At 35.7% G+C, this 23,469-nt stretch overlaps 2 protein-coding genes across 2 annotated transcripts in view; one reads left to right on the top strand and one right to left on the bottom strand.

Annotated features, from left to right (window-relative positions):
- On the bottom strand, nucleotides 1–22,929 carry CENPK (centromere protein K). Its single transcript, XM_086770602.1, has 11 exons — nucleotides 22,861–22,929; nucleotides 21,229–21,540; nucleotides 18,619–18,720; nucleotides 16,862–16,918; nucleotides 14,389–14,461; nucleotides 10,131–10,177; nucleotides 8,647–8,729; nucleotides 8,429–8,527; nucleotides 8,004–8,148; nucleotides 3,853–3,906; nucleotides 1–867 (listed from the first exon to the last, which is right to left on the bottom strand). The coding sequence occupies exons 1-11, from the start codon at nucleotides 22,927–22,929 to the stop codon at nucleotides 709–711; spliced, it is 1,200 nt and encodes a 399-aa protein (XP_086626728.1). The 3' UTR covers nucleotides 1–708.
- PPWD1 (peptidylprolyl isomerase domain and WD repeat containing 1) overlaps nucleotides 21,330–23,469 on the top strand; it is a 13,953-nt gene continuing 11,813 nt past the window's right edge. The window contains exons 1-3 of the mRNA XM_086770652.1: nucleotides 21,330–21,564; nucleotides 22,284–22,386; nucleotides 23,038–23,138. Of these exons, the coding sequence (XP_086626778.1) occupies nucleotides 21,393–21,564; nucleotides 22,284–22,386; nucleotides 23,038–23,138 (376 nt within the window). The 5' untranslated portion in view covers nucleotides 21,330–21,392. The remainder of the gene's footprint in view (nucleotides 21,565–22,283; nucleotides 22,387–23,037; nucleotides 23,139–23,469) is intronic.

The raw sequence follows: 23,469 nt of genomic DNA on the forward strand, positions 1-23,469 counted from the left end.
TTGAGATGAAGACAGTTTACTAAAATAGCAAAAGAAAACTACAATAACTACAGAATATTAATATATACAAAATGAACAATGCCCGATTTCTCACCACCTGATGTCCCAGTGGCCGATACAGCCCATCCTGAGCAGCGGTCACAGAAATGAAACCAAGCAGCAAGCAAAGGAGTGAAAGGGAGCCAGCAAGGTAGAGGGAAGGATGCCAGCAAGCAAGAGAAAGAGATGAGATAGAAAAACGGATGCCCCTCTCATGGGCATTCCCCACTTATATACCAAGCATGACGTTTACAGCATGGAATACTCTCTTTGGCCAGTTTGGGTCAATTATTTTTTTCTTTCTCCCACCTTTCTGCATCTGCACATTAGCAAGACTTGGAAAGCCGGACAGTGTCCTTGGTCTTATTAGCAACAACTCATATCATCAGAGTTTTTAATCAACATTCTTCACATCCAATATCCAAAACACATCAGCTACTGAGAGGAACATTAGCTCCATCCCTGCCAAAACCAAGACAAACTGTAAGGAGTTAAAGTAGAAATTTTTGGCTTCTTTCTTATTTTACACTCTGACCAAATTAATATTTTATTTAAAAAGAAATTAAAAAGTAAAATGATCCAACAAGAGATTGCTGATATAAAAAACATAAGTATTAGCCCCCAGGTAAAAGCACTGGTGCTTTGTTTTCTTGTAACGTGCAGGTCACACTACATGTGAAAGGCTTCTAGGCGTATCCTGCTTGGATCTTCTGGATGTCTCAGGGCAATTCCATATCGCAGCAGCAGCTCAATATAAGGTGGCCAAAATGAGTCATTGATTGTTACATAGGGTTCATGTGGTGTGCTTATTAATTTGTTTATAAGAATCTGGAAAACCAAAAGGATAAGATTTAGGAAATGAATAAAACATCTAGATTTATAAAAATTATTGTAATGAGACACTTATGTAGGCAATCTAAGAAACAAGACTATAGGAGAAATACAAGACTTGCTCAATGTAGAAGTAAAATGAAGAACTTCCAATGAACTTAATTACATCTTTTTTTTGACACAGAAAACAGAAACATAATTCTCCTTTTATCAAGACTAAAGTTTTTCACTGTCTGTTAAAAATTCTTAGTGGATTTTAGATAGTGTAACTGTAAGTGCCTAAAATATCTGAACATAAAGGTGGTAAATCCTTAAATTAACAGATACCGATTTAAAGAATAGTTATAAAAGATTAAAATCATTAAATAAGAGGGACAGTTAGATTTTGGAAAATCACCTGCACCAAAACCATAATGACTTACTGTCAACAAACAGTATTTCTGCCTCACTCTTTCAGATTTTAGCAGAGAAGAACATACATCTTACAGTTTTTCCAAATGTCATTTCACTAATAAGCTAAAAAACAAACAAAAACCCATCTTCTTAGATCATGAGGAATTGTTTTTCCTGTATTTTGTATCCTTCTGTAGTGTTAGAAATAAATAAGTTTGCACCTGTGAAAGTTAAACATCATAGTCCTACTTTAACTTCACTACATTTGCATATCAACTCTTTTTGCTTATCTCAAAAATGGATTAACCAAACTCTGAATATCACTTCTTGTTTGGGCATGAAAAGCACCTTACAATTCACCTCCTCTTGATACCTCCTTACTTCTCCTTTGTTCCTTTTCTAAACACAAAATTACTTAATAACATTAAAAACACAGATCAGTTTTGACACTCTGTTCTTGGAGACCCTGTTTATGCCTTCACAGCATTGCTCACGGGCAATATTGCATATATTACAGATTAAGTAACTTTAACTATCCCGTGCTCTCTCTGTTAATCACAAATATTTCATCTTTCTATTCAGAGCTTCTAAATGTTATAGCTTTCCCAGTTTCAGCAGGTAGAAAATATTCTGTCCCTTTGTTGCTGACGAAAAACTCAAAATCCTCATTGCCAGACTTTACTCTTTTTTTCCCACTCATTGCTATTTAAAAAATAATTAAAAAATACTGCTCTTCTTTTTCAGAAAATTCCACAGAATTGTTCCAGTTTACGTCTTTTTTACTTATCTGCCGTAATTCTGAGTATTTGCTCCAAATGCATTATTTCAGATGAACTGTTACTTAGTTTTTTCTGACATCTGATATTCCAAAATAGCCTTCATGCTGTAACTTTAGATACATTTGTATTGTAAACAGTCTTTCAAATCTTAAACTAGTTCACTAAATTCTCAATCAGAAAGGAATAATCTTCAAACTGTTTAAAAGGAAAATAATTACTACATTTGTAAAAAAAAAATTACAGTTTTATTACTGGAATAAAAAGTAGTATAATAAAAATTCTGAGATTTGCATGACAAAAGAGTTTACTACTTCCTTACTACTCACACTAATTTAATGAAGTAGGTACTAACATATCTAAATAATATAAATGTACACACCTAGCTTTTCAAAGTGGATTTATTTAAAAATGTACACTGTCATAATTTAACAAACACATGGAGATTGAGGAGACATGGTTATGGAACACTTGCACTGATTATAATTCTGTTAATGAATTACATTCGTAAAACAGCAAATCCTAAATCTGTAATTATAATACAAAGACAGCTTTGCATTTGTCTCTTTAAGAAACTGTTATCTGTATCTAAGAAAATACTTTTGAAATTTAACAGGCACTTGAAACTAGAACCAAGTTGCTCAACCAAAAACACTCCCATAAAACAAAGATAAGGGAGATTAACAGCTTACGCCAAGACAGTTAAAATTAAAAATAAGTCTGATTTTTGGAAGTAGTATGTTCTTCCAAAAGGAAATTAGACATTACTTGGATGTGATCATATTTTGAGATTAACAATATCAGGCAAATATGAAAGGCAATTTTACAGCATTAGAAGAGCTTTAAAATTTTAATTTCACAGGAATGTGGTTATTTTAAATTCTAATCTGTTTGCAAGTTCTGCCTAATTTGGCATTATTAGGCATGCTGAGATACTTGAAGCATATAAAACTATTTTGATGATGTAAGCCCAGAGCCTGGGCTTTAAACTAAAGTACAACAATGTCATAGTGACCAGATCATAGCATCTTAATACCAGAAAGTTGTTATTCATCAAGTTTTCCCTCAGGAAAAAACCTTTTACCCCAGGGAGGTCTTACACATAGATGCTTACAATTATCTGAAGAATGATGATGGAGGAAGAATAGGACATTTCAGTTCAAATGCCACATTTAAGACAAGAAGGAACAATACTAATGAAAAGACTTTCAATGCTCCTTCCAAATAATGCCTTGCAATTAAAATTCATAAATTGGACTGTGATTAAAAATACACACTAAGCAGTGCTGGCATATTTTACATTGATTAGAAATGCATAAATCAGATCCACTGATTTCCTCATATGAGATGATAATCCAGTTAATACATGAGACTACACATTAGTTGCTCATTCTCTAATTATTATTGTATTGTATTTCAGAAATGCTTTTATTGAAACAGTACAAAATACAGCATGAAATGGAACATGGAAATTTTTTTGTTAAGCATAACATTTGTCTCCTCTAATATGAGCCACTAGGGGTCATAAAGCTGCTCTAAAATAATCATTATAAAATTAAGAAATAAAGAATAATTATTCTCCAGCTTAACTAAATCTTCAGTTTATGTAAATTATTGCCACATCTCTTATAAAAAATTGGGGTTTTAATCTGATAGAAATTAAAACAGAAATCTGACATAACACTCTTAAACATTCTACTTTTTAATTAACTATCTTGACTGTATGACATCTACTATTATTTATCTTATTAATATATCATTATTAGATCTACTGGAAAATCCCCCAAATTTCTATACAACAAAATCATCTTACCTCTAAAATTTCATGCAGTGTTATCAGTTCTACAGCTGGCTCTTTAGAAGAATCCTGCAAAGATAACAACCGCACCAGCCAAATTAACAAAAATCAAAATTAAATAGTCAGGAAAAATGTTAATTGACAAAGAAAAATAATCACACAATTATTTGATTGCATAGTACACAACAGATGAAGATATAGATTTAGACATGACAGAAATACAAGGTAATATTTAAATCTACCAGTTCAATCATACACTTTAAATGTAACATTTTAAATTAATTATTTAAAAATATTATTCTTAAGTGATCATAGAATATCTACCTGGGTTTACATTTAAATAAAACCAAGTACGTTCTATTTATTATGTAGTACAGTGCAAAACATTCTGTGAATATGATCTATTAGGAAAAAATAATGTTTTTCATGAACTTTAGAAAAATGTTTACAATGCAAATTTGACACAGTTCAAGATTTCAGTTCATAGTGCCTTAATATTTTTTCAAAATCTACTGATGAATATTTGTTTAACTTTTACTCTGACTTCAATTAAAAAACTTTCCAAGCTTAAGAAACAGCATCATTAATAATTTGAAAAAAAGTCCTTAATAAAATATCATCAGAAAATTATTTTCATTTGTAGCAAGCAAATCAAGCCATTTGCCTATAAACTGATATGGATTCCTTAGACAACAACACCAAAAAAACTGCTTCTGTTGTTACATGGTGAACCCGATCCTTTTATTTTTCAGTTATATCCTTTTTCCTCCATCCACTTCACATTCAACAAAATAAAGGAAATAATACAGCACTAGGGGCTGCTTACTCAGCACTGCTGTTGAATACGTCAATCTAAGTCCTAAGATATTAACAGCTGTGCAGCACCTTATACAAACTCCACTTTTAGAACAGAAGAAGAATACAAGCAATATAGAAGAATTTGTGAAACACAAGTATTGGCTCTTTTTTTCCAGTCACAGTTCTCATATTGTCACCTTCAGAAAGTTACAAGGAAGATATCCTGCCTGCTTCATGGAAACCTTGCAAACCATGGAGCTAGCATTCTATAATGCCTATCTTTGTGCCTTTATCTTGATACTAGGCTGAGGAAATAGAACCTACGCTAAGAAGCTGCAAAAGGTTAAGATACTTCGTAGCCTTGGCAGTTTTATTTTCCTGGTGAAGAATATTACTTAATAACTTAGGTAGTGGGTTCAATATTCATGTTTCAAAGTTGAAACTAGGTTGTAACTTCAGTAATTACTAAAACCATTATACAAAGAGTAAAATCCTAAGGATATTATATTAGTGTAAAGAGGTTTGCATTCTCACAGAATCAGCAAACTTATTTGGCTAGGTTTATGATATACATTGCATATATTGTTTTATAGAATTACATATTTTAAGTGTCACCAGTACAGTAAGTACCTCCAATTAACTGATGCTTATAAAGTCACTGTTAAGCAGGATGCTCAGCATTTATTTATTTAACCTGAAAGGCACCTTCTTTTCCCTTCCATGAGACAGAGTGATGTAAAGAATGTTCATCAATAGACGACTTGAATATCTTGAAAAAAAATGTGTTTTCTTTTAATCTGAAATTTCAAATGCAAGATAATTCTTACCTCAGTCACTACCTACACTAAAGATGGTGGACCATGGCCACAGAAGCTAACCTGGGCTGTTGTGATTCAGTTTTCTCTCCCACTCCCAATCTCGGATGCAAGTGCCTAGTGAAAGGAGGGTGGAACCAGAACAGCAAGGCTTGGAGCAGTCCACACTACTCTGGAGCCACGCCCTACAAATGTCAGCCCCGCACATTAGCCCTCACACAAAACTACTGAGATCACAAGAAGCTTCCGAAGGGGAAGCCAGATTACTGATGTACAGAGTTAAGAGTTCACTGCTTCCAGAGTGTTGAACCAAGCTGAAAATAGATGTGAATAAGGTGTTTCCCTGAATCAATGTAGCAGCAAGTTTAATTGCTAGTGCTGACAGTTAGTACTTCTGATGCAAAGAAAATATAGGTGAAAATTACTGTCTCTCCTGCCTTCACAGTTAATCACTTAGATGCAAAGGACCTGCAGTTGAGCCACTGAGATCCAACTGAGTCAAAATATATAGAAGCAGCTATGAATTCATGAGTAAAAGGAAAGAAAAAGACTTGTCAGAAAACAAACTGCATAAATAAAATTTAAACTAAGATAAGACAAAACCTTGTCTGGAAATTTATCAAAATAAATTTTACATTTAAGTAGAATTTTAAAAAGGTAGAAAGTGAGCTTCTGTGAGCAGAGGAAGGGTTGGTTAATCCTAAATACCTTGGATGATTATGTGTACTTTAAATTTTAGTAAGGAAAATAGTACGGAAGAGAGATGAAGGCAGAGTAGCTAATGACCATGACCAACTCGATCTAGCTTTGACATTGGCACTACCCTGATGATGGTGTTCGAATGGAAGATCTCCAGAGGTCACTTCCAGCCTGAATTTTCCTATGACATCACATAAATGGGAGCGAATAAATTTGTGTATCTCATTATAGCAAATAGTAATTTATATATATATATATATACATATATATATGAAAAAATGGACAATCGTTTAAAATGCATTTGGGGAAGTAATTACTGATTGAAGAGGCATGTCCTAGAACAACTGTAAGATGAATAAGAACCAGAAAATAGTGAGATGACGTAATCAGGCTGAAATTAGGAAATATATGATCGAAAGATAACTGTTCATTAAATCCCTGAAGCTTTAATTTCTTAACGTCGGAGCTGTATTTCATTTAGCAGCAGTAGGAAACTGGAAGGCATTGATATACTGAAGAACTAAGACAGAATAGAATAAGATGTTTGAAGATGGTTGAATGAAACTTTGAAAATGGACATCATACCTTGAATGCTCCATTTCATATTTTTATGTGCTTCTGTGCAAAAGCAAGACTTTTTAAATTAAAAGCTCAGGGTTCATCAGTTGGAAGTAACAGCAAGAAAAAGACAAAGTTGCAATCAGTTACTTTTGTGGTAACTGTGAGCTAGTAGTTTTGTTTGTAATATAGTTTTTACCAGGCTCCAAAAAAGATGAACCCAAGCGGAAGCAGACACAGAAAGTGTGTATTAATAGGATAAGCCAGGGAATTGAAAAAAATTGTCTTACAGGAAAAGAACAACAGAGTTTTGCTAGCTCATTCAGCAAAACAAAGAAAAAGAGGGTATAAGATTGCTGTCTAAAAATACATCAGGAGGAATAAATACAAGAAAAAGAGCTATTCTAAGGACAATACTGGTGTAAGAATACACAGACCCATGTTGGACATTAATATATTTAGACTGGAAGTTAGGAGACAGTTTCTAACCAGAGTGCTGAGGTACTAGAACAAAACCCAATAGAAACAGTAGTAACAAAAATAATTAGTTTTAAAATAGAGCTCAATGACAATATTGAAGAAATTATATTACGTGGTCATTTGAAATAACAGGGAATTGGATTAAAGAAATCCTTTCTATTTCTGTATTCTTAAGTATGTCTGAAATAAAAATCAACTCCTGCCTTTTTTGTAGCTTTTTGGTAACTATTCTTTCAAATAGTTATGGTAAAAGGTTTATTTTTACTGCAGACTTTGAATTTATTATGCAAAATACTCCCTGACTGCCTATTTTCCATAAAGTTTTAAGATAATTTTTGGCCCAGTTTGCCTGAACAGAAACTGATGGTTAACATTCCAGACTACACTGTAATTATAAACACTTGTCCTTATTATTGTTCCAAAAACATTGTTAGACAATTAAAATTTGCTTTGCCAAGTAAAATACGAATCCACTTGCCTAGTTCAGTAAAAAAATAAAATGAAACAATTTGGAGTGAACCCCTCACCATTTCCAAACTTGGCACAGCTTGCCGTTCAGTGAGAAATACAATACATTGCTATGCATCTCATTGGGTAAAGGATATATGCATTAAACAAGAAAATATCCAGCTGGGAACAGCCTTTAATAATATAAACCAACGTGAAAAATATAAATGAAACCTAAAGGACCAGCTGTAAGAACTATACTTATTTCAAAGTATAACTGCAGATTCTATGCTAGTGACTTTAAAAAGATATTGCATCTAATTAAATAGAAGTTGAACATTACAAATTTAATAGTTAAGAAAATCTTACCTTCTTCTTTTTAGTTCTTCCACCTTCCTCTGGAAGGGGAAAATGGTCTTCTAGGAATTCACCCAGAGCACTTAAGATTTCTTCCTTATATATCTTTAGTTTCAACGCTTGATTTTGCAGTGTACGAAAGGTTCTAGTAGTCAAACTAATAGTAAAAGCAGAGCAATAGAACAAGAAATTCAATAAAATAACTTAAAAAGTCTTCTTAAGTAAATGAATTCCTGTTTTCTATTGTTATAAGTTCAACATCTTGAATCACAGGATATAAGCAGATAGTAGCAATATTTTCCATGTTTCAAATATGGATTACTGTTACTGTTTGATCTATTTAACAAAATAAGAAGTATGTTTAAGAGTTTGTTTGCTCCTTTGCTCTTGTTGACATTTAAATTCTTCAATATCAAAACTCAACACTGTAGAAATACCTTTTAGTGGAAAGTGGTTCAACTTTGGTCTTTGTCTCTTCTTCAATTCTATTAAGAGCATCTAGTACCTGCTCCTGTTCCTCATGCCACTGCCGTTCTCTTTGAAACATGAAAAGCAAGAAATGGCACAACAGATAAATAGTTTTCCTGGACAGTCAAAAAAACAATTTGTGCTAAAAAAAGCTTACAGCATTCATAAATGCAAATTATTCTATTACCTTTTCAGATCATCTTCCAGTTGTTTATTCTTTGACTTAACTGTTGAGAGCACCATTTCAAGATCACTCTTTACTTTCGCCAACTATAAAAAGTAAAAACAAACCTACAGTTTTTGCAGATAGCCCAGTCTGCAGTATTTGTTCTGTGTAAGGGTACATGTGTAAATCTGTAAACAGGGCCAAAATTATCCATAATTTGTTAAGAAATATGGCTATAGAGTGACACACTATTTTTAAATCCAGTTGGAGCTATTTAAAATGCTACTGTCACCAGTTGCTCATTAATGTCTTGTTGAAGCTTTGTAAAACAACATAGTTTATTTTACCTGAAACAGATTATGGAACATACACATGAACTGCTCATCTGATGAATGACTGAGGAGAAAATACCTACACCACCAGGGCTATGTCATCTAAATTCTTGCAGCTGCTTGCAAGAATTAATCCATACTAATTATATCAATATAAAATGTAGAGAACTCAGAAAACAAAGATGCAGCAAAGAAAGACTAACTGCATCCCTGAATTAAATGGTTCTCAGTGATACGGACATATTTGGGAGAGGAAATAGGGAGAAATAAAACTACTGCATCCAGAAGCTATATGTGCTGCTGAAGATAGGGAACAGCGGACTCTCAGTGGACTGGGTCTTTCATTAGCGCATTACGTTCGACAAAGTAGTTATTTCTATTATGTTTTTTTAATATAAACCTATGATTTGGATGTACTTTGTCTCCTTCCATAAAAACTATGAGAACTTTTCTACTTAGCTCAAAGAAATAAAATTTGTGAAAACATTCTATAGAAGCAAATATGCTCTAAATATGCAGCATCTGAAAAAAAATTTGAATTCTCATCAAAATAGGCCACGAAATGGAACGTCAAACTTGCCATAGCAAAACAGTCAAATGAAATTGTGTAACCAAACAATTTGTTAATAATGGCTTTTTACAGCAGTTGGGTTCCTTGTTGTCATACTAGACGGAGGAAAGCTGCTAGGAAGACAAAAACAAAAATTTATTTTTTTTTTAGTCATAGCCACAGAAATATTCTCAGATCATGTTGCATACCAATGTCCAATCAATGTAGTGTAATGCTACCCCTAAGACATTTTTGATTTGCTCTTTTTTTTCCAAGGCTGGGAGAACTCAACAAATTATTTGCAAGTTAATCGCCACAGAACTCTAGATCCAAGAACACTGACTCTTCTGTGTAACACATAATGTTACACTATTTAATATCAAGTATGAAATGCAATATTCAAAAACTTTTCATTTAAAAAATTACTTATTACAACTAGGAAATTTTAGTAGTTAAGAATATAGGCAAGAAAAAATTTAGAACAACAGTGCCTGAAGAAACAGACACAGTCTCTTAGCAGTAGCCCACCACAGGAGTAATCATAGGAAAATGCAGCAACTGTATATGCTTTTTTCTTTTTTTCAATAAAATTTTACTATCTTTTAACAAACAAAAAGACTTACCTCTTCTTTTCCTAATGCTAACAGTACATCTGGATTTGTAGAAATTACTGAAAAATAAAATTAATTGGGTTTTTTTTTGCATTGGATGATACAGATTTATTTATACTGAAAAGCAGCGTGGCTAGAGAAACTTGTGTAGCCTCTAAAAAGCTAGCTTGGCTGTCAGCAGCAGTTTAACCACATTTTGTGGTATCCTGCTGGGCTAACCTACTGTCACTTTTCAGCAAGTTAAATCAGATTGAAAGTGTGGTGTTAACACTTCTGCATTATTTTTTTACCCGCACTAGCTCAGGTACATAATATTGAAATGTGAAGTACAGTCATACTTCAACATAAGCACGCCTGATTTTTTTCAGTGCAAGGGATTCCATCAACATTACCAATGTGGGCAAATTCTTACAGTCTTCCAATTCCTTGTTAAACAGCCTCCCAAATGGTTGACGAGCATTTAAAGAACTCAATCATGTCGCTATCCTTACTGTTCACAAGAACATGTAGGGAGATGAAAGGGCCAGGAAGGCCAATACCTTAACTCCAACTCTGAGCAACAGCAGTACTTAAGGTAAAGTATGGCACTATTCAAGGATGTGGTAATGTTTCCCAAGAATGCCTCAGCCAAACATAGTGATTTATGGCTCACGGATTTTTCTGAATAAAAAGTAAATTGTTGTATTTGATAGCTCTCAATGAACTTCAGTCAATTCTCAGTTCAATGTCAACTTGCGGCATCTGCATAAACATATGACTTCTTCAAAAGTGAAGCATTTTAATCTATTAACAGGAGAAATTAAAGCTACTCTAACAGATTTAAATCTCAGTATGATGGCGATATTTTTTTTGTCCAAGCTGGGCTCCAAATCTCTAATCTTAAAAATAATAACTTCAATAAAAGCTTTTCCTTTAACAAAAAGGAAAACCCGTAACCCTCTCATAAAAGCATTAAGTAGCTCTTAAACACAACACAGTTGATTTCATAAAAAGTACTTTTTTCAGTAAAGTAATTTTATAGTTTTTATTTCTACAAATTTTGAGAACACCCAGATTAGTAGTTTTAAAAGCAATGTATGTTCTGAGATGAAAACCAGCAAAACTACCGAGTTCAAAATGCATTAAACTACATGTCACATTAAAATCCCTTTTTACTTAGAGAACTACTGTCTCTAAATCTTGACACAAGATTTGAGTAGAGCACTCCCAAATTAAGCTTATGTTTAAGAGCTGTCAGAGGTAGTGGTCTATGCTATTATTAGAGCAACATTATTTACAGACATGAATCTCCTACATACTCATGATAAAATTAATTGGCATGGCTTTATTCACATTCACTGGTTTATCTGAAGAAATCCATACAACTCCTCCCCCCTGCCACTCCCCGACCATGATTATCATGAGCCCTCACTACCTGGAATTATCACTTTCTGCTATTGGTTTCTAACACCTCTTCATTTTTAGATACCTAATCCTGAGTATGTGCTTCCCATTCAATATGCATATTGTGTTAGTATAAGAACAGAAGGCCACATCTTCCTAGGAAAGAGATCACTACTCCTAATTTAGTGAGGTAACAGTACAGGTCAAAGACACTAGGACAACATACTTCTGGCAGCTGCTACTGTAAAGAACACGACTTGCTCTATCCACTATCACTTAAAGCTTTTTCACTTATGAATCACTACACATGCAAAAATAAAATGTCAAATAGAAGTGCCCAGTGATAACACAGCACAACTACTAAGCACAATACTACCAGATGCTAGGAATGTAAAAGTTAACTACTATGCACGTATTCATACAGAAACTCCTGCTAAAATAAAGAGGAACTTGAAAACAAAACAAAACAAAATGCAAAACATTATGCAGAGAGCATAAGTGTTTTATATTGTTTAAAATATGGTTGTTTCCTTATTTTGCAAAGCTAAAAGTTAAATTCTATTTTTATGAGCCAAATTCTTGTTAAAAAGTTTTAATAAGCTGATTTAGCAGCTACAGAAATAGTACTAGAAATTAAGAAAGAACAAGAGACTAAAGCAAAAGCTTTGAAAAATAAAATTTGCATTGTGGATTAGTCTGTTTACCAGTATTGTGCCCAAAGAAATGTAGAACTGCCAAGTTATAACCTCTGAAAATAAGGTTTAAAATTGAAATGCTGACATGCTGTCACTTACAAGAAACAAACTGGCCAATACTGAAAGCAGAAATTAAAGTAACCAGACAGCCTGACATTCATGCTCTATTAGTAAATTGTATTAAATCAGTATTTTTGCTATTCCTATTTACATAAATTCAATTTTTCAGAAGTAATTCCTTCTTCAAAAGAAACAGTAGCTAGAAAGGAGCCAAGATGGACAGAGAAGATGTAAGCATGATAGACTTCTCATTTTCATATAAGCACTATAACTCTATTCAAATTCTTAGCAGCAACTTATTTTTCTTCCCTCAGAAAGGTAGCCAAGAAGGCAAAGCTTGGGCTGCAAAATATTATTTGCATTATAATATGCATAGATCATTTATCTAGTACAAAACTAAGATTTCTAATAATAAATCTTATCACCTGGAAACAAGTAAGAATGGTTGAGCAAAGCAAGTCAGCAAGCCAATAAAAATAGGTCAAGCCTCAAGAATATTTTTAATCAAATAGCTTAAAGTTTAAAATAATTACATATTTTAGTAAGGAAACCTAACATCTCCAGGTATTTTACCCACATAAACACTCTAAGTTCTTTCAATTCATTTGCTTTAAGCCAGCAGCTTAGTCACGAGCAGCAGCCAAAACCTAGTACTTCCCAAATTCATTTAATGTCATACTTTTGGTCTACATACCTCTAGCAAGTATTTGAGGCTGACCACTCTTAGAGAAAAGCTTACAAAGCACATGAACTATAAATTTATTCTAGTAGAGCAATAATATCTATTTATAGGAAATAATATTTTTTTTTTCCCAGCTCCTATTATTTGATCACAATATCTAGCAAGTATGAACTTTGAAAGAAGCTGGAGAAGTGACTTCAACGTTCATCTGAAAATGCATTCCAATTTGGCCAAATGACAAAACATTGGAAATCACCATTTGCTCTCTAAAACACATTCCTATCATTTTACAAATGCTAAAAAATCAAGCCTCTTCTGGTACAAAAGTATTCAAATGATTAACTAATCAGTTTTACTGGGTTAAGAGATGCCAGTTGGTCCTTGACAGGAGATATAACAATGAGTACTACCTGAATACTAATGATAGTGTAGTGTGAACTGTTTTAGGACTCTCCAAATGGGACACCTGAAAAACCATATTACTTTACTCATTCTTAGATTCTGCACGTTTTGGGGTTTTTTTTTTCAGTGTCTGGCCACATCAGCCTTGGAAAAGAGTTAAAATTTTTTTTTTGTACGTAAGCATCAGTGCTGACTGATTTAAGAACTGAGGAATTTATACCTTATGACTGATAATACCTAACAAATATAAGAGCTATCACTTGTCTCACTGGTTTGTGCTTCTCAGGATCAATAAATGATCTGGATTCCTGTGTTGTTAAAATAAACTTAATTGTCTTTTACCACCTTCTCTTGAACTGAAATCTCTGACCCTCATTACATCCAAGCTAGATATTTTATTATGGTGTAATGGGCCTACCACTAAAGGTTTACCTCAAAGTTTCAGCTAGTACATCACAATACAACACACTTTTGTGAGGTATAAACAAACAAACAAAAAAATCAAAGGACGCATGATTAAAAATATGTCTGAGTAAATTATTGTTAGTTTATTAGCAATACTTGCAAAGATTTAAAAAAATCATCTTCTTAAAAGACAAAATTAAGACAAAATTATTTACCAAAGTAGTTCTGTCCTAAAAAGGAAATACAAATGAAAGATGGAGAAGAAACAACCACAGTAAGGAGAAACCTGAAGGAGGGTAACAGCATAATGAACTTCTGTTATTTTGTTAGAAGATCAGCTAACTATTATCATTTAAATGACAAATTACCATTTAAATGACTGATGGTGATATAAATCACACATTTATTTGACCAGAATTGTAATATTAAGTTATAGTAGAATTCACTTTTAATTCTAAGTTCACTTCAAACTGAAGTGCAAAAAGAATATAGAAATGAAACATACATGCTCCTACAGGAAATATTAAATTTTTAAATAGTTATAGTATGAAAATACAATCAACAGACATTTGCTATATACTTTGATAAAAGAGACTTTGCAGAAGTTTATTTAAGTATAATTTACATGGAAGCAGTCACTTACTTTCAAGACTTCTTTTTTGCCATTGATTACATTCCGCTGTTAATGCTTTCATTTGCATCACTAACAAGGACAGCTGTATGACAAGGAAAGAAACATTTATTGAAGTGTCTTGAGTTGCATTAGCATAAAATGAATAGAATGAGACAGAAATTAAATTATTAAGTTTATACAGCAGAAAACAAGACAGCATCTATTAAAATAGACCACTTATTCCTTCGAAGATTTAAAAAGCCACTTGCAGTGATCAAGAAATAATTTTATTCTTTTTTCAAAAAGGGGAAATCAGAAGTAGTCTGAATTGGCATTTTTCCCCTAATTTCCTCTGTAATATCAGGCAATGACCACAACTGAAGATGAGCAACTAGAAGCAATGACAACACTTCACATCCCCACTCCTCCTCAGATGCACAGTTGATTAATGTTAAATGGACTGTGCTTGATAAGTGTGATGACTAAACAAAAAGTTGGCTTCCAAAAAAAACCCCAGTAGTCAAATCAATCTTCTGCTAAAACCACATCTGCGGACTCAACAAAAAGTGTTTCAGAACTAGTGCTCTAGCTTACTGTAATGACTGAAAATATAGGAGCAATAAGAAAAAAGATCAGTTCAGAGAAGTTTTTTAATAAATTCCAAACTAAACAACCATAGATCTTGAAAAATGTACTTATTTTAATACCATACTATGTTCTGGAGAAACCAGCCAAGTTCTTATAATATGAATATCAATAATTGACAACTTAAGCTTAGCTTTTCACTACTCAAAATGACTTTGTAAAGTGCATCTTCAAAAGACGACCTTTTAAAATAAACCAAACCAAACTGAAAACAAAAGAAATAATCATCATACAAACACTTCTTATTTTCTAGATCAGTCAGTGTAATCTCTTTCACAACGGAGCACTACTCTTGACCATAGCATCAGCTCATTCTTTGTTCCTTTAAACTTGATAAAAAGCATGTATGAAACATTCTGGATATTCCAGTAACCGGACAAAAAAGCTTCTCAAGTAAATTAACACTACCATTCAGCAACCTTAAATCAAGGACCGTCTTTTCAACAAATACATACAGCAAATATGTACATCAGATGACTGTCTCTCATGTCCTATTAAATTCCTAGCAAAATATGCTGCTCAGCATGTGTGGCAGGTTCATTCGCCCTACGCTAGGACGCATCTAGAATCACATGTAAAGAGGAGTCTTCAGCCAGTGAGAACTGACATAACCATACATACCCACAGATAAAATGCAACTGGGGTATAAATGGAGCCCACTGGAAGGTGAGCTTGAGCCAGTTCTCCTCACAGCACCAGGTCTGCAGGCAGGGACTGTCCCCTTAGGAGACCTTCAGAACACAGCTGGTGACTGGTCACCAGCCAGATGTAGCTCTTTGAGCTCTCCCCTTCAGTCAGTTATTTGCCTTGCTCATCTCACAGCCTGACAACTTGTCAAGAAGGATGCTGTGAGGGACAGTGTGAAAAGCCTTACAATAATCCAGAAAAACTACATCCACCGCCTTCCCTTCACCCAACAGGCAGGTGATCTTGTTATAAAAGCATATCAAATTACTTAAAGAGGACTTTCCCTTTGTGAACCTGTGTTGACTGTGGCACATGATTGCACTGTTCTTTAAATGTCTTTCAGTAATGCCCAGTATGATTTTCTCCATAACTTTTCCAGGTACTGAGGTTAGCCTAACAGGTCTGCAGTTTCCTGGTTCAGGAAGTGCCTATGTTAGAGCTGCAATAAAGTCCCATGAAAATTGCTGACAGAGGATATAACATCACCTTCTCCTCTCCTCCCTATTTTCTGTCATTAAGTGCAATCTTCATTTAATATCCATTTTTGCAACTCCATTTAATCATTGCCTTGCTTTGACAGCTTTCAAGAAAAGCATTTCTTGGATGTTTAAGTATTAATTACACGGGTATGATTTGCTTCAGTAATGCCACAAAGAAACATAAAAACCTCAGTCTATACCAAATTAAAATTATACAAAATTGATTTCTACTTTATAGGATTTTATCCAGAGTACAGCATCAGTTAATTTCTAATTCAAGCACATCAGTCTCCTAATGATATGCACAAGTGGCAAACAACCGTTATTTGCAAATACAAAGTTCCAGAGTAGCACTAAAGGGATCCATGTAGTTTGACAAATTATATATACACTCCTTAGGAAACAGTCCAACTGGATATTGAAGTTACAGACCTCCTCCACTTTGCTGCATATAGTAATTATTTATCAGGTGAATGGCAGGACTGTATGTAACCTTTTTGCTAAACATAAATGCAACTTTTCAGTATTTGCTACACACATACTTCAGAATACAGCTTCAAAGTTAGTAACAGTAAAGCTGTCAGCTTTAGAGAGTAAGTGAAGATAATTTAGTTTCCTTCTTTTGGAAACACACCATATCTTTACAGAAAACTAAATATTTTGTGGAGAACAACAACAAAATACTATCTTACCTTGGCATCTGAATTTAGCACTGTTTCTGTTCCCAGAAGCATTACCTTGCTCTGACACTTGATAGAAAACAAACAAAACACAATGTTTACTTACTCTTCCCTTTTGTAAGAAAGCAACACAATGCTTAAAAATTCCAATAGAAGTCATTTAATACAGGAATAAAAGAGTTTTGACTTGGCTCCTACCACATCCCTCAGAGCCTGACCCAGAACAGAAAATGAAGAAATATTTTTAAATCATGTCACAGTAAAAAAAATGGAACTTGAATTAACTGAAAAGTAGCACCTCAAAAAAGATGATTTCAGGAGAAAAGCAAGTTGTGAGGAAAAAGTTGATATGGGCAAAAACACTGAACAGACGAAGAACATGAGAAACTGGGAAGTCAGAGTCAGGGACGAGGCTGAATAGGGAAGCTGATGAGAAGTTAACACATTTGCTGCTACTATTCTGTCTCTCCAAACAGAGAAATCTCATTATAATACAAGTGTTTAGTTTTAACTCATTTAGGGCAATATACTTTACACTTTAGAAATGGTCTAATTTTTAGAAGTGTACTACATTTGCTCCCATGACTGCAATGGGAGTCTGAAATTCAGGCCATCACAGATATCCAAGGCTTCAGCAGGAGACACCTGCTAAACTCTTTCTTGTTTTGTAACTGTCAGCAATTTAAGTTACAAGTTATCAAAGCTTTTCAATTAAATTCAAAATAATAAACATTCTAACATCCCTTCTAATCTGAAAATTTCAAAGAAAGTTCACATCCTCTCATGTGGTGTCAAATAAAACTTCTGTTGATAACTTATTACAGAACTTCAGAAACCTAGAGACAGGATTCCCTGCCACTTGTATAATATTAAGGCAAGTTTACATCTAACAACAAATAAAATCACATTAGTAATTTAAATCTAATTCTGTAAAATTATTGCACTGTAGGTTGCCTATACTTCGCCCTACTGTAAGTTTGGAAGTATTTTTACTTCAGTTTCTGATACTTTTAGTGCTCTGAATCTACAGAGATGCTATTTTCTCTTGAGAAAATAGCATATAAATACCACATAAAATTGAGTGAAGCAATTAAGACTCTGAAAATATAATTCAGAACATAAGTTTTCATCAGACTCAGCAGAAGCTTACAGGATGCACAGCATTGCCTCAAAAGTGTTAAAAGTTTATCTTTTCTGGGATTCCTGTAGATAAAAATAACTCACTGTAAAATGTTATTATTAGCATACTGGACCATATATAATAAGAGATAAATTTTATTCTTGAGGATGTAACTGTCAGTTCGCATGAGCACATGATAACACTGTTGTCCTTCTAAGCCTCCTTCTCCTCCCATTTTCTCCCTCTTTTAATATCCAAAGTAGTTGCGAACAGCAGTTGAATCCCATCTTGCATGAGGCTAAAGACAGAAGGATCTCAAGTCTCAGTGTGCTGGTACTACCAGAACACAAGTAAATTGTTTCATTTTCCCTAGTTTTAACATATACTCCCTTTCTATTTAACTAAATCATAACATTAGCACACTGTCAACAAAGTTTGGCACTGCAAGGCATTCTTCACCCCTGGCAGCACTTCTGCCTTTGGCCTTTCTGAAGACTTTTTCTTCACCTCTTTTTTTTTTTTTCTTAATTTGTTTTGTTGTGATGGTTTCTTTGGAGGGGGTAAGCATGCAGTGAAGGATGGGGAAACGAACAAAAAATGCTGAGGGAAGTTTACAACAAATCTAGTTTATCACTTGTGATTTGCATACCTCTTCCAGCTGCTTCCAAATACTCTCACACTCTTCAAAGAGTTCTTCCTTGGCATCTACACGACAAACTGAGTCATTGGTGACTTCTGACAAACCTTCAGCCTATTAACAAGCAAACAGAAAAGTTACCATGCAGACCTACAATAATTATTAACATGTTACTGAATCATATCCGCTACTTTAGGTCAAATATGTGACAGAGCAATCCCTCTGAACCCAAAGTTTTCAATTAACTCCTCTATATTTCTAGATAACTCAGTAAAATCAGCTAACTATATTATGATAGTAAAATTTCAAGACAGCAATAACGATTTTTAGAATTTAATCACAAAGTCCTAAATTTTCAAAACTGCTTTGATTATCTGCAATGGTATTTTTTATTTTCTGACAACTTTAATAAAGAAACGAAAGGAGAATCTCACATTTACAAAGCCCTGCTTTTCTTCCATGTATCTGCAAACTCCTTAAGTGTAGTTACTTCTTCTCTGTCTGCCAATAAATACCCTAATCTATTTCTCCTTATGACAACTTGAATTCAAAATCTTTTTTATTAATGAATTAAAGTGTCCTGGAAGCTACTAGAAAAACAAAGAAAAGAACCCGAAAGATATGCAGGCAACCAAGGAAAGAGGCCACCAGGACATCCAAGAGAAAAATCAACCCAAATTAAAGTTTGAGAAACTATTGGTTAGATAGAAACACATCCAAGTTCAGAATCCTAGTTAACTCTATAAAGAGATGCATGAATGACAACAGTAATTATGAGAGAAACAAGAAGGGCCAAAATGACACTCCAAGGGAATTTTTTTTTTTTAAGGAAAACAACGGACAGGAATTTCTCAGAAATACAAGATGCAAGAAGCCTTTAAAAACACTTAAATTGATCACCGCGCCCACTAAATACTTAGAGATTTAAAAGAGACATTGAAAGAGATAAAGATCTAAAGAAGAAATAAACATCTCCGCCTTAATGATGCGCAAATTCCTAACTCAACCTTTTGTTCATTTGCAGAAAACGCAGCATCAGAGAAAATTACGTTGAAAACCTGAATAATTTAAAAGAAGTTAAATATTCAACTAGTACCTCCAAAGTTCAAGTATGCCACAGCAGAGTGGCTAAGAGAAAAAAAAAAATCAGAATGTTTCATGGAACACTGTAAGTATTCTAGATAACGGAAAGGTAGCAATACTTCTACTAAAGCCTTCTTGGCAAATCTGTTGCATCAATAATTAAAAACAGAACACTAGAAAATCTGGATTGCCATAATCTGATAAAGTCTAACAAGCACAGTTTTTGCAAAGGAAAATCATTATCTTCTTAAGAGTCTTGGAATGTCTCCATAACATAAAAGAACTAGTTCACATAAATTATTAAGAATTCTGACATCCCTCCAGCAAAGTTCCCCACAGAAGGCTAGTAAAGAAACTAAGCAGTCTTGACACACAATGTATTTTTTTTTCAGACCAAAAACTGTCAAGGAGACAAACAAACAAACAAGCCTGAACAGAAAGTTTTAATCATGTTAAAAAGGCTCAGCAGCAGAGCTAAAAGAATCTGAACTAGAAAAAAAAATATATAGAAAAGGAGTAGGAGAAAAAAAACCGCAAAAGATATATCCTTTGGAAATTCAAAAGGAGTCATGCGGTGGAATAAATAGTCCTATCCACCTGTGTCCCTGCCTACAGTAATACAATCCATCAACATTAAAACAATATATGAAATAAATCTCAGAATATATAGCAAAAAATCCACCCCAAAATATTTCAACTATTATAATGATTTTACTATTGTTGACCTTCAAAATTTCCATGATTGATTTCACACAAGGTTTCAAAACGTACAAATTACTACAGGTCTCTGTAGCCCAAGCCAAACTGACTTGTGGTGCCTAATACTGTGCCGCTGAAGTATATAAACCAGAGTGTCACGTTCAGGCGCTTTTCCTCACAGCTCGCAGTTTTGCCTATTTCTGTATGGTAAAACTGGGCTTCTACTTGTACAGCATACCTGAGAACTGAAGACTTTTTTTTTTTTTTAACATGTTATCGATATTAATACAGTCGAGTTCCAACATGTGTTATTCCTTCTGACCTCATTTTAGAGCTAAGTAATTAGGTAAAAAATACACGCAGGGACAAGCGGGCATTGTAAGCTCTCTGCCAGGCAAGCCAATAGGCAAGCTTTTTGGGAAACGTTTCATGTCAACACATACAAAACGACCAACCACAGTTAGAAATTCAGAGACGAGAACGAAAAGTAACAGCGGCCCTGGCAAAATCGATGGGGGGGGGGGGGGGGGGGGAAGGACAGAAAGGCGGGATCCACCCCGCCACCCCGGGGCACAGCGGGTCGACCCTCGAGGGCAGGGCCGAGCGCCGCCTTCTCCCCCGCGCGTCCGGCCGCTCCCTTCCTTCCCAGCTGCCCCGCGAACCCTAACGGCCGTGAGCCCCAAGCCCCCCGCCCCCACGGCCGAGGGGCTGCTCCGGCCCGGGCGCCGAAACCCGAGAGCCCGACTAGGGCCGGCGGCGCTCAGGGTGGCCAGGAAGCCCCCGGGGCCGGGGCCGGGGCCGGGGCCGGGGCCGGGGCCACCCGCCGTTCCCGCCCGTTACCATGGCGGCTCCGCGCTCCTTTCCCCTCGGCTCTGCCTCGGCCACGCCCGGCTCTGCGCGCGCTCGGCGCTCACTGGCTGCGCCCCGTGACGTCACTTTCGAGGCGCCCAGCAGGGGAGGTGCGGTGAGGGCCGGAAGTGTCGCGGAGGTCTTGGAGGAGCAGCATGGCGGCGTCCGGGTTGGAGCGCAAGCGAAAGCAGTCCGAGGCGGCGGCTGGTAGCGAGGACAAGGAGGAGATGGTGGCGGCAGCCGCGGCAGCAGCAGATGAGGAGGATGAGGAGGAGCGCTGGGTCGGGCCGCTGCCGGCGGAGGCTGCGCAGGCGAAAAAGCGGAGAGGTAACGGGAGGAGCGGAGCCTTCGCCCGCCTGTTCCTTTTCTGGGCAGGCGTCCGCGGCGCTGCCCCGGGCCGGGTCCGGAGCCGGGGCGCCCGGCAGCTGGGCCGCCCGCGGGCTTTCCCCGTGCCTGTACCTAAAATGGCCGGGCTGTGGAGGGACCCCTTGGGTGCCGGGGGTTACAAAAACCGGCTGGCTCGGGAGCGAATGCCGTTGTGCAGATATTAACAGTGAGGGAGTAAACATCGGAAAGAAAAGCAGGCAATCAGGTTATTTTAGGAGGGCCAGTTAAACCGTGGAATAGATGGGTGCTGGTACTTTGAATTTAAGCTACGATACCTGTGTAGGACAGTGAATCCCTTAACAACAAGTGGGATATATTTGGTTTTGGAAGACAGTGAGGTGTGGATGATGTTCTGTTTTCTGGTGGGAACTTAAAAATTGTTGTATTGAATTTTGTTTCATGCGTTCAGACAGCCAAGGGTCCTTTAAAGGAGGCGTCTGTATGGGTTAGAGCAGAGTTTGAGTGCCTTTAGTCTACCAAGAATCTGTAAGTCTGAGTACAAAGCCACAGTGGAAACCTTTTATTATGTTTGCACAAAATCCTAGCACAGTCCTGACTAAAATGGGAGCAAGCTGTTCAAGCGCAAGTGAGGGAGAACAGAAGCTAGATGTACCTTTATGAAAAAAAAAATTAATGAGTTCTCTTTTTATTCCATTTAGTTCTTGAATTTGAACACGTTTATCTGGAAAATCTACCATGTGCTTCGATGTATGAACGCAGTTACATGCACAGAGATGTTATTACACATGTAGCATGTACTAAGTAAGTGTCTTTTTTTTTTTTACTACTGTATGTCATTGTCAGAGATGTATTTTTGTATATACTAGGAAATTCTAATTGCAGAAGTCTAATAGTGGAAAGTTATGGTGTCCAGAGGTTTTTTGAAAACTAAGCGCAAGGGAAAGACTTACTGAGAAGCAAGATTAAAATTGTTGAACTAGACTAAAAAAGGATCTTGAAATATGTATTGCAATGTGCAGTATGTACAGGAATAAGAGCAACTGATTGAATCTGAACCAAATATGATTGAATAGAACTGCACAGATTGAGGAGATAGCTTTATTCACCTTTAAAAACATATATATATGTGCACCCTTACGTTAGTAAATAGTAACTACTGTGAACCCAGACCTGAAACAGAAATAAAATTTACGTAGTAAAAAGGAATAGTATTATATATTTCTTCAGTTCAGGCTGTTGACTTTTCATAGATTAATCCAGAGTGCATTAAAATACTTGTTCACCTTTCTGGAAGTGATAGTGCCCATTCAGGAAGATTTTTACAGCAATTTGTTTAAAGTGCATTCTCTACGTGGTATTAATTATAGTGCAGATTACTGCCCAGCATGAAAGTGCATAATGTGTGTATCTTTCTGTTTTGTTGTTGTTGTTAATTTTGTTTTGAAATTGTAGGACAGATTTTATCATAACAGCCAGTCATGATGGACATGTAAAATTCTGGAAAAAAATAGAAGAAGGGATTGAGTTTGTTAAACACTTCCGGAGTCACCTAGGTGAGAAGTTGCTTTTTTTTCCTCTAAAGAGTCTCACTTTTGTCCAGCTCTGCAGCCCCCAACGTAAGAAGGATGTAGACTTGGAGTGAGTCCAGAGCAGGGCCATGAAGATAAGAGGGCTGGAGCACCTCTCCTGTGAGGACAGGCTGAGAGAGTTGGGGCTGTTCAGCCTGGAGAAGAGGAGGCTCCAGGGACACCTTATAACGGCCTTCCAGTGCCTAAAGGGGGCCTACAGGAAAGACTGGGAGAAACTCCTCAGCAGGGACTGCTGTGTTAGGGCCAGGTTGGACAGGGCTCTGAGCAATCTGATCTGGTTGGAGATGTCCTTGTT

This window comes from Chlamydotis macqueenii, chromosome Z, assembly GCF_036417535.1.
Source record: "Chlamydotis macqueenii isolate bChlMac1 chromosome Z, bChlMac1.mat, whole genome shotgun sequence".
NCBI classification, from domain to species: domain Eukaryota; kingdom Metazoa; phylum Chordata; class Aves; order Otidiformes; family Otididae; genus Chlamydotis; species Chlamydotis macqueenii.

Excerpts from the sequence above, each read along its gene's own strand:
- CENPK (XM_086770602.1), bottom strand. The coding sequence starts at position 22,929 with ATGCACTTTAAACAAATTGCTGTAAAAATCTTCCTGAATGGGCACTAT. Across the intron at positions 14,462-16,861 it reads TGCTAAATTCAGATGCCAAG|CTGTCCTTGTTAGTGATGCA; the intron begins GTAAGATAGTAT and ends CTTGTCATACAG. Across the intron at positions 3,907-8,003 it reads GAAGAACTAAAAAGAAGAAG|GATTCTTCTAAAGAGCCAGC; the intron begins GTAAGATTTTCT and ends TTATCTTTGCAG.